Source organism: Molothrus ater, chromosome 25 (genome assembly GCF_012460135.2).
Source record: "Molothrus ater isolate BHLD 08-10-18 breed brown headed cowbird chromosome 25, BPBGC_Mater_1.1, whole genome shotgun sequence".
Taxonomy (NCBI): domain Eukaryota; kingdom Metazoa; phylum Chordata; class Aves; order Passeriformes; family Icteridae; genus Molothrus; species Molothrus ater.
Genome location: NC_050502.2, coordinates 5122414 through 5132790, shown reverse-complemented (window position 1 = coordinate 5132790; position 10377 = coordinate 5122414). Strand labels below are relative to the sequence as shown.

At 57.3% G+C, this 10377-nt stretch overlaps 1 protein-coding gene and 1 long non-coding RNA gene across 2 annotated transcripts; one reads left to right on the top strand and one right to left on the bottom strand.

The window, feature by feature from the left end:
• Positions 1-522: 522 nt before the first annotated feature.
• On the top strand, positions 523-5593 carry LOC118696422 (uncharacterized). The gene is made up of 3 exons (XR_004981650.2): positions 523-743; positions 2348-2520; positions 3610-5593. It is a non-coding gene; the product is annotated as an uncharacterized LOC118696422 (long non-coding RNA).
• Positions 5594-5841: 248 nt separating this feature from the next.
• Positions 5842-9899, bottom strand: LOC118696421 (green-sensitive opsin). Its single transcript, XM_036398581.1, has 5 exons — positions 9539-9899; positions 7761-7929; positions 7339-7504; positions 6992-7231; positions 5842-6851 (listed from the first exon to the last, which is right to left on the bottom strand). Exons 1-5 carry the CDS (start codon positions 9897-9899, stop codon positions 6720-6722), a joined length of 1068 nt encoding a protein of 355 aa, XP_036254474.1. The 3' UTR covers positions 5842-6719.
• Positions 9900-10377: the final 478 nt, after the last annotated feature.

Below are 10377 nucleotides of genomic sequence, written 5' to 3'. Positions count from 1 at the left end.
TCCAGACCTCTTGGAAATGATGAGGGGTGGCATTGCCAGCCTTGGTGTCATCCCATGGAAATCCCGTGTCTGTGTCAGAGCAAATTCCAGTGTCTGGAGACTGTCCCAGGATTGTGGCCATGGCATGGGACACCTGGGAACCCGACCTGTGGCCCTGCTGTCCCCAGACCCACTGGGGAGGGGTCCAAGAGCCTGCAGGACCCATCCTGGCTCCATCCCCCATCCCCACTGGGATGTGCAGCTTATTCCCACCCCAGCAGCCTGGCTGTGCCTTTGCCGTGCAGCAGCTTGATTCCATTTATTCCATTTATTCCGTTCATTCCGTTCATTCCGTTCATTCCATTGATTCCTCACGCGGTTCCAGCGGGCAGGACCCGTCCCCTCCCGGCTGCCGCAAGGAGCAGCCTCTGCTGCCCTCTACCTCCGCCGGCTCCGCGGGGCTGCGGGGGCCCTGGGGAGCCCAAACCATCCCGAGCCGAGGCTGGAAGGAGCTGGGAGCTCCCAGCAGCAGCACCTGGACTCTCCTCTCCGGCCTCTGCTCCGTGACCGCCCTCCAGCATCAGCCCCGGGGATTCCTCGCTGGGAGCGCTGCCCTGATCCCTGGGGAGGAGGAGGAGGGAAGGAGGTGGAAAATCCCTTTGGCAGCACTTTTCATCGAGGCTCTGCTGCCAAAACTTTGTGTCCCTGCAGCTCTGCCCCCGAGGGCAGCAGGCAGTGCCGGGCTGGGGCGGCATCGGCATCCGGTGAGACCAGGCTGGGCTCGAGCCCTGCTGGCTCCTTCCCTTCCCTTCCCTTCCCTTCCCTTCCCTTCCCTTCCCTTCCCTTCCCTTCCCTTCCCTTCCCTTCCCTTCCCTTCCCTTCCCTTCCCTTCCCTTCCCTTCCCTTCCCTTCCCTTCCCTTCCCTTCCCTTCCCTTCCCTTCCCTTCCCTTCCCTTCCCTTCCCTTCCCTTCCCTTCCCTTCCCTTCCCTTCCCTTCCCTTCCCTTCCCTTCCCTTCCCTTCCCTTCCCTTCCCTTCCCTTCCCTTCCCTTCCCTTCCCTTCCCTTCCCTTCCCTTCCCTTCCCTTCCCTTCCCTTCCCTTCCCTTATCTCCTTTTTCCACTTTTTGGCCTCAATTTGTCATTTTGTGTCCCTCCCTCTCCGAAATCCCCGCTCCCACTGATGTTCTCTAACCCTTAGAGAATATTTGACCAGCTACTAAATTATTCATCCCTCGGAGGTTCGGGGCAGCTCGGGGCCCTCCTGGAGGATTAACGAGAGCCATAAATCAGAGAGGAGGAATTTTGGAGGAATTTCCCATTCCCGGCCTGGGTCCCCAAATGCCGCTGGCAGGGAGGGAGCGGGCGCTGCCCCTTGCGGCCGCTCCTTGTTTAGGAGCTTGTTAAATGCAGAACTTAAACAGACTCCGGGAAGGGGATGAGACGCAGCAATCGCTGGCTGAGGGGGAAATTGGGAGGCTGCCACCTCCTAATGCTCCTTTTGAAGGTGCTTTTTGCAAACACCGCCATCAATCCGGCTGCGGGGGAGGAGGAGCCGAGGCTGCTGCGCCCTGGGGATGGGGACAGCGGCACTGCCCGCTTGGATCAGGCTGTGCTGGGGGTGGCAGAGGGGACAGGGGTGCCCCAGGGGCTGCTGGCAGCGCTGGGGGTGTCAAAGGCCGGCGGGTTTTGCCCGTTGTGCTTCAGAAGGGGTGGGCTGGGGATGGAGCGAGGTCTCTGCATCCCACTGGGATGCTCGGGCTGGTCCTGCACTGCTCGGGGGTCTCCTGGCCAAGGCACAGTGACACGTCCTGTCCCGGGTGTCCTGAGAGCCCCAGGCAAGGATTTGGATGAGGCCCAGGGAGGAGGAACCCAGCACAGATCCCAGCTCTGACAGCTTTCCCTCCACCACCAAACCCTTCTGCTCCCCCTGCACTCTCTGGCTGAGATTTTAGCAGGGTTTGTCTTTATTGCCACCCTTCAGGAAACCCCAGGCTCACCCCGAGGGGCTCAGAGGCGTCTGGGACAAGCCCTGGAGCCCTCCTACCCCTGGGGCCAGCACAGGGAGTCCACAGAGGGACCAGAGACAAACCCCAGCTCCCTTTTGGTAATAAATAAATGGATTTATCTCCCCGTGGGATGATGTGTAGCTGCAGCCAGACCCCCGAGGTGGGAGCTTCACCCCTCCCATGCTGCTGCCAGCCTGCCTGAGCCCTGCTGCTGCTGGTCCCCCACAGAAATGTGAATTTTGGTTTATCACGTCTGCCCGGCGGGCAGCAGGAGCTGCACAGCCAGCCGGGGGAAAGCACAAGGTAATAGAGGTATTTATTAAAGCAGGGAGGAAATTTATATGCTATTCCTGCTTTTTCAGCTCTCAGTCATCGCCGAGGGGAGAGGAGGAGTGGGCAGCCTGTGCAGGAAATCACCAGGAGTCTGTTTTCTGCCCATTTGTCAGTCTGATGAACAAGAAAAATACGGGCAGGCTGGGTGAAGGAGAAAGGCAGAGTGTGGTGCACGGTCCTGCATGGCCAGGAGCAGCCCCAGGTGCTTGGGAAGCCTCCCTGGATCCCTCTGGAGCTGGGGGATTTGTGCCACCGAGGGTTTGGGGTGCCTGAGGGTCCCTGGGTGGGGAGGGGGAGATGGGAGAGGGGCTGTGGGGAGGAGAAAAGGGCTCAGGATGGGATGGGATGGAGGGAAAAAGGGGGCTCAGGATGGGATGGGCTGGAGGGAAAAAGGGATTCTGGTAAGGACAGGATGGAGGAGAAAAGGGGTTCTGGAGGGGTCAGGCTGGAGAAGGAAAGGGGGTTCTGGAGAGGATGGGATGGAGGAGAAAAGGGATTCTGATAAGAACAGGATGGAGGAGAAAAGGGGCTCTGGAAGGGAAAGTCTGGAGGAGGAAAGGGGTTCTGGTAAGGACAGGATGGAGAAGGAAAAGGGGTTCTGGAGAGGATGGGATGGAGGAAAAAAAGGGTTCTGGAAAGGACAGGCTGGGGGAGTAAAGGGGCTCTGGAAGGAACAAGCTGGAGGAGAAATGAGGCTCTGGAAAGGAAAGTCTGGAGGATAAAAGGGATTCTGGAGAGGATGGGATAGAGGAGAAAAGGGATTCTGGAGAGGACAGGATGGAGAAGGAAAAGGGGTTCTGGAGAGGATGGGATGGAAGAAAAAAAGGGTTCTGGAAAGAACAGGCTGGAGGAGAAAAGAGGCTCTGGAAGGGAAAGTCTGGAGGAGAAAGGGGGTTCTGGAGGGGTCAAGCTGGAGGAGGAAAGGGATTCTGGTAAGGACAGGCTGGAGGAGAAAAGGGGCTCTGGATGGAACAAGCTGGAGGAGAAATGGGGTTCTGGAAGGGAAAGTCTGGAGGAGAAAAGGGATTCTGGAGAGGATGGATCAGAGGAGAAAAGGACAGGCTGGAGGAGAGCAGGGGTTCTGGTGGGGCTGGGCTGGAGCAGGGCCCTGGCAGTGGGGTGAGGTCGATCCCAGTGTCCAGAGCCATCACCCCAACCCCTGCAGCCCCCCCTTGGCAGGGCCCTGCAGCTGCTGGGGCTCTGGAGCGTTTGGCATCTCCTGGAGAGGAGCACTGGGGAGTGCAGACCCACCGGCTATTAAGTGCTAATAATTCCCTCCTTTCATTTGCAGTTATCCACCTACATGTGAGAGGCTGGGATTTTGCTGACACTTTCTGGCTGGGAATTGAATGCTGCCTGAATCATCCAGCCAGGGCCATTTGTTCATAAAAGTAAGGAATTGCTGTTTGAATCCTTTTATTGCTGCTAACGTGACACAGGCAGCCCTGATGGATTCGGGCTGGGGATGTGACACAAACGTGGCCCTGCTGGGGATGTGACACAAATGTGGGGACTCCTGAACCCTCCTGGGTGGGAGGCAAACACTGCCTGGGTCTCCCTGAGCTGCTGGGGCTGTGCAAGGTCCCCCTGGCACTGTCAGGGGCAATCCTGGCTTCTCCCAAGCCCAAATTCCAGCAGTTTTTCCCTTAAGGAGCAGCTTTTTCTCCTGGTAGCAGGGTCTGGGCACCCCAAAAGGGATTTGGCCCCCCCAGCCCTGTGTGTGATGGCACAGAGGGAAGGGGGCAGTGTTTGAGGGTTTTAATCTTCTTGTTCCTTGTGGCTGGACAAGGAGATGTTTTTCCTTTGGCAGAGACAAACGAGCAGAGCCAGTCCCTCTGGCATGGAGCTGCTCCTTCTGCACTGATGGGATAAAAATGTCCTGGGAGAAATCCAGGCAGTGCCATCCCAGGATGGATCCATCCTCTCCAGAATCCCTTTTCTTCTCCAGACTTTCCCTTCCAGAACCCCATTTCTCCTCCAGCTTGTTCCACCCAGAGCCCCTTTTCTCCTCCATCCTGTCCTTACCAGAACCCCTTTCCATCAGCCCTGGCAGGATGAGGGTTGTGGGGAACAGCACTGGGCCAGCACCTTGGTTTGTCCCTTTTTTTGGGGTTCTGTCTGTGCCCAGGGCTGTGGGGCAAAGACCAAGAACACCTCACTGAGATCTCCCCCTCAGCCCTGTGGATGCTCCAAATCAGGACATTATAAACTCCAAGCTGCTTTTCCCTGAGTGCTGCTTGCACAAATGAGAACTGATTTAAAATGAATTGAGCCAATTACTGCAGTTTTCCTAAACCAGCTGACAGCAGTGCTGGGATGAGGAGGAACAGTCCCAGCTGCAGAAGGATGGGAGTCAGACACTGAGATGCCCTTTGGGCCTGAGATTCCAGCTGTCTCCATTCCCTGGATGAGTCTGGCTGCTTTCCTCGGTTTGCATCTGAATTTAGGTGGCAGCAGTGCCAGGCCAGCAGCACTGGAGCAGCTGGTGGTGCCTGCTCTGAGTGGGTGATGCCAGGATGGTCCCTGCTGGTTGCAAATGCAGTGCCTGGATAAATCCACGGATTTATGGAAAAGTGGAAGGAAAGAGCTGCTGGGTGATTTTGGAAGAGGAACCTTTGGTTGAAATGCTTTCTGCCATGGAAGGGTTGGGTCTGTTGGGCTGGGTGAGGTTTGGGTTTTTGGTTGTCTGGTGGCTGCTCCTCCCCTGCTCCCGTGGTTTGAAGAAATCAGTTCTGAGCTTGGTTTGGGGCTTTGTAGGGAAGGAAAAAAGGCTCCTGGGATGGGCAGAGTGAATCATCCAGCACAGCAAGAGTGGTGTGGGAGCAGCTCCAGAGCAATCCCGGCCAGGACCCCAAATTTGGGTGGGTGCAGAGACAGGAGGGTGCCTGGAGAGCTGGGGCTGCATCCTTCCCCTCCCAGGCCTGGTGTTTGGGGGCAAAAATGCTTCCCAACCCTGCCTTCCCATGCCAGGGATGAGCTTGGGACTTCTCACTGGTTTTGGTGGCTTTGGACCCAAAAAGGAGGAAAAACACCAGAGGGGAGGTGAGAGCTGAGCAGGGAGGGCAGGAGGGCGAGGTTCTGGCACTGGGATCGCTCTCCAGCCACTCCTGAATGAATTCACTGACACAGGGAACAGTTTTTTCCCCTGATTCTTCCAATTCTGTCACAACACTGCCTGGAAGGGCCCCAGAGGAAGGGGAACTTGAACTCTGTGAGAAGCTCTCAGCTGAAGCTTTATTTAAGGCTACATGGGGAAATCTTAAATATTAAAGTACTAAAACGCCTGGCTGGGCAGTGAGGGCTGTGCCCTGTGTCTCTTTTTGCCTCCAAACACCTTTGGTGCTCCAGCTGATGGGGCTGCCACCTTGTGGGGATGGTGTCACCCACAGATCCCCCTTCCCATGGCTTTTGGGACAGCTGCAAGCTCCTGTCTTCTGTTCCCCCAGCTGGCCACCAGCATCTTGTCCCCACAGCCCAAGAGAAAGGACAAGGACTGAGCATCTGTGTTTTTCTCTGTGCTGCTTCTGTTTATTTCTTAGTTTTTTTTAAACCCCTACTCCTTGACTGCAGATGTCCTTGTGCTGACATGAGATTATTTATTTATAAAATATGTACAGGAAAGCGCTCGGGTCCCGGCCCCACCCTCCAGGGTTGGCCGTGCCTGTCCAGCCAGAGCAGAGGTGGAAGGGGAATTTCTCTGCTTTGGAGTGGGGAACAGGAGAAGAAAGGAAAGAGCTGAGAGGGATAGAGATTTCAAAGGACATGAGCAAATATTTACAGGTTCCAAGACAAAAAAATGTATCTACAGTGGTGTCTTGGGGATAGAGGGAGCTGGGCTCCCGCCCGTGGCTCCGTTTGTTGTATTGATTTATAGAGGCTGCAGGAATCGATTCCTGCTGGGAATCCCGGCGGGAGCGTGGCTCCAGAGAGCCCCAGGCTCAGGCCCTGCTGAGGGGCAGGTGGGGCCACCCCAGCCACAGGGTCCTGCTCCTGGGGCTTTGCCAGAATATTTAGATTTTTGCAAATGAGGCCTGGGTGCTCCTGTGATGCTCCCTGGAGCCCAGGGAAGGGCGATGCTGGCGGGGAGTGGGATTCAGGCAGGAAAAGGTTTGGGGTCCCCATCATCTGCTGCTGTTCGAACTCAGTGGGGACAGGTGGGGACAGTCCCCCAGAGGTGCCGTGCTCCTGGGAGCAGGTCAGAGTGGGAGCACTCTGGCAGAGCTCAGAGTGCCACGTGTGGGTCCCCGTGGATGTGTGGGGTGGGGTCTGCACAGCTATGGCAGGACGGGCACAGCTAAATTCCCCTGCAGGGGAGGGGGCCGGGGCACGAGGGAATGGCTGGGGGGCGTCTGTCTGGGTCCCCGAGCTCGGCAGGTCACCCCAGTTCAAACTGTCCATGCTCTATGCAGGTGATACTTGGCTGGAGGAGACGGAGGAGACCTCGGTCTTGCTCTGGGATACGGTGGAGGAGGTGTCCTCATCCCCAAAGGGGTTCTTGCCGCAGCAGATTGTGGTGATCATGCAGTTACGGAACTGGGGAGGGGAGAGAAATGACAGTGGTGGCACTGGGGGCCAGAGGGGACGTGCCACAGGGCCAGGAGTCCCTGGATGGACTGAGATCCTTCTGGGAAGGAGCAACGTGCCCGTGGAGCCCCCAGATGTGGGTGTCTCACCTGTTTGTTCATGAGCACATAGATGATGGGGTTGTAGAGGGAGGAGCTCTTGGAGAAGAAGGCAGGCACTGCCATCAGTGTGGCCGTGAAGTCGGCGCCCTTGTTGGTGAAGATCCAGAACGCCACCACGGCGTAGGGCGTCCAGGCCAGCATGAAGCCCAGCACCATCAGGATCACCATCCGCGTCACCTCCTTCTCTGCCTTCTGGGTCGTGGCCGATTCCTGCTGCTGGGCAGCTGCCTGTGCACACAGAGGGTGGTGAGGGGCAGCTCTGCAGCCCCAACTCACACCCCTCAATCCTGCCCGAGCCACCCCCCCTGTCCCCATCGGTCCCCTCCGGCCGTTACCTCGCGGACTTTGCAAACGAGGCGCCCGTAGGAGAAGAAGATGATGACAACGGGGATGATGAAGTGGATGACAAACATGTAGAGCACGTAGGACTCGTTGTGGAAGTCGGGGTTGTGGGTGTAGTAGTCAGGCCCACAGGAGCACTGCATCCCCTCCGGGATGTACCTGGCAGGAGAAAGGTGGGAATCTGCTCCAGGACCCTCCCTGAGGGGCAACAGGGATGGAATTCCCTGAGGATGGGGGATGCTGGAAGGGTGGTACGGGTGGTTGGGGTGCACTCAAGCACGCAGTGACACCCCCTCCCATGAGAACGGGACATTCATTTCCCTCCTCCAAGGCCAAGCACTTCCCTGCTGGGAGCCACCTGCTCTCCCTGCAGGGATGGAGGGGTCCAGGAGCTGCTGGGGATCCTGGGGCTCACCTGGACCAGCCGAAGAGCGGCGGGGCGGCGCAGGAAATGGCCATGACCCAGGTGAAGGCGATGCCCATCATGGCGTGGCTGGCGGAGAAGCGGAAGTTGCCCATGGGCTTGCAGATGACGATGTAGCGCTCGATGGCCAGGACAACCAGGGACCAAAGAGCAACCTGGCCTGCGGGGAGGAGAGGGAGAGCCCATGGAGTGGTCAGAGCCCCCCTGGGCTCCACCTTCCCTTGGTGCTTCCACAGAAGAGCAGGGGGAGCTGGGGATCAGCGTGGGATAAGCAGCATCCTGCTAGAAAACTGGGAATCCTCCACCCGGAACGTGCAGAAGCTCTGGGAGCCGAGGGGATGCTGGGGGCGGAGGGGTTTTAATAAATTAAGAATCAAGGCAGTGAATCCCACCTGGGCGTGGGGAAGCACAATTCCTGGCAATGCTGCCAGATGCCTCCAAACCTGTTGATTCCTTTAAATTGTGCATTTCACGAGCCTTCTGCTGGCGCTGGATCGGGGGAGGTGCGGGGAGGGGGGGGACTGTGTGGGTGGGAAACGTGCACATGTATTTATGAGGGATAATTAAACTTCAGGGGATTTGGGAGCGTTTAGTCGGTGCTGTAAGCCTGCTAATGCCCCCAGCTGTGATAAGCTGCTGATAACGACACCCTGTGCTGGGATTCGCTGGGGACCTGCTGCTCGCACAGCCCGCTGCTTCCCAGCCAACTTCCTTCCCTGGGAACAGGAGCCTCCTCCTCCTCCTCCTCTGAGAGGTACAAACATCGGGAAGGCAAAATAACACTGCCCAAGGCTCACTGAACAGGGATGGAGCAGACTTGGGGATCTTCGACCCCAAGCCTTTCTTTGCTCCTTGGATTGGATCAGGACATTCAGCTGTGCCTTTGGCAGAATGTTCATGTTTTTAAAATGTGTATATGCAGAGCAGCATCACTGTGGGGGATGGCACCGTTTAGGGGAAGGATAGCAAAGTCCCTGTGGTGGCTCTGGGTCTCTCCAACAAGGACTGGTGGCTGTCAGATCCATCACAAGGTGTGGCGTGGGCAGGGCTGCCTGCGTGGGCTCCGGCTGCTGAGTGAATTCTCCCTGTTTTTCTGCAGGGCCAAGTGTTGGCAGCACTCGTGTGTGTCCCTGAGAAATGCCTCAAGGAAAATCCCAAGGGCGCCCAAATCTGGTGCAGCTGGGACAGAGCTGAGCCATCCTTGAGGAGCCTGGGAACCACCCTGGATCCTCCTCACCTTCCTTTTGCCCCTGGATAAGCTCTGAGCCCTCTCGTGTCTCCACACCTCTAGCTCTACCATGGGGTTCCCTTCCTGAGGGATTTCTCTTCACCTTCTAAACCCTCCATTTCCCCAAAAAGGGAAGCCTTTGGGTTAAGGAATTATCATGAAATCATGAAGGTTGGGAAAAGACCTCAAGTCCAAGCCTGTTCTTGGTGCGAGCTGCTTGGCGTTGATTCAGGAACACGCCGTGGTCGTCCCTGGCAGGTCTCTGGCAACCACCTTGTTACCAGGGCCAGGTGACCCCAGGCTGGATCCTACAAACAAGGATCCCTTCCCAGGCTTCCTTTCCCTGCCACCATGCCATGGAGGCTCCTTGCTATCAAGATCAAACACGCAGAATTCTCTTTTCCTCCCCCATTTTAAGAGCAGTGCGAGCCCCACACGCGGAAGAACAACGCTGCACATCCCAACAGTGCCATGAAGGGACGGAACCAGACTCCCAAAGCCCTGGAGAAGGAAAGTCCAAGCCCTCATTCCCATCTCTTACCTCCCAGCGTGGCAAAGAATCCCTCCACGGCACAGCCAATGGGGCCAAACACGAAGTAGCCGTTCCAGGCGGTGTAGAAGGTGACGGTGAAACCAAAGCAGGCCATGCACAGGTCAGCCACCGCCAGGTTGACCAGGATGTAGTTGAGGGGCTGCCGGAGCTTCTTGTGCTTGAAGGTGACCAGGAGGGTGAGGAAGTTGATGGGGAAGCCGGTGGAGATGAGGAAGAAGATGTAGCAGCACACGAGGCGGTATTTCCAGGGCTCGGCCAGGTAGTACTGCGGGTACTCGAAGGGGCTCCGCACCACCCCGGTCTTGTTGGACATAGGCACGTAAAAATTGATCCCCTCCGTCCCGTTCATGCTGCCCTGGCTGCGGGAGCTGCTCTGCCGGAGGGGTTTTCTGCAACGAATCGAGTTCTGACCCTGATTAATGAAAAAAGGGAAGCCCCACCCCTTTGAGAGGGTTCCCCTCCAACCCAAAAAATGGATGAATTACGAGGAGCAGCAGAAGTGGAGGGGATGGAGGCGGTGCCCTGCCCTGCGCCGCGCCGGGGGCTGGCGGTGCCGCGCCCCGGGGTGGTTTTATACCCTCCGGCCTCCTCGAGGGAGGGGGGAGGCTGACGAGGGGCTCGGCTAACTTTGTATGACAAGGGCAACGGGATTGAGAGGGGTTGATGGTTTAAGCACCCTCTAAGCAGCCAGTTGGCCCCAAAACCTGCATTAAAGAGTATTAATTGCCATTAAGTGTTTAATGTTGTTTAAGGTGTTGGGGGCAGGAAGGGATGGCGTGGGGAGTGCTTGGGAAGAGGGGCAAAGGTGGGAGGAGCGGTGGGGAGTT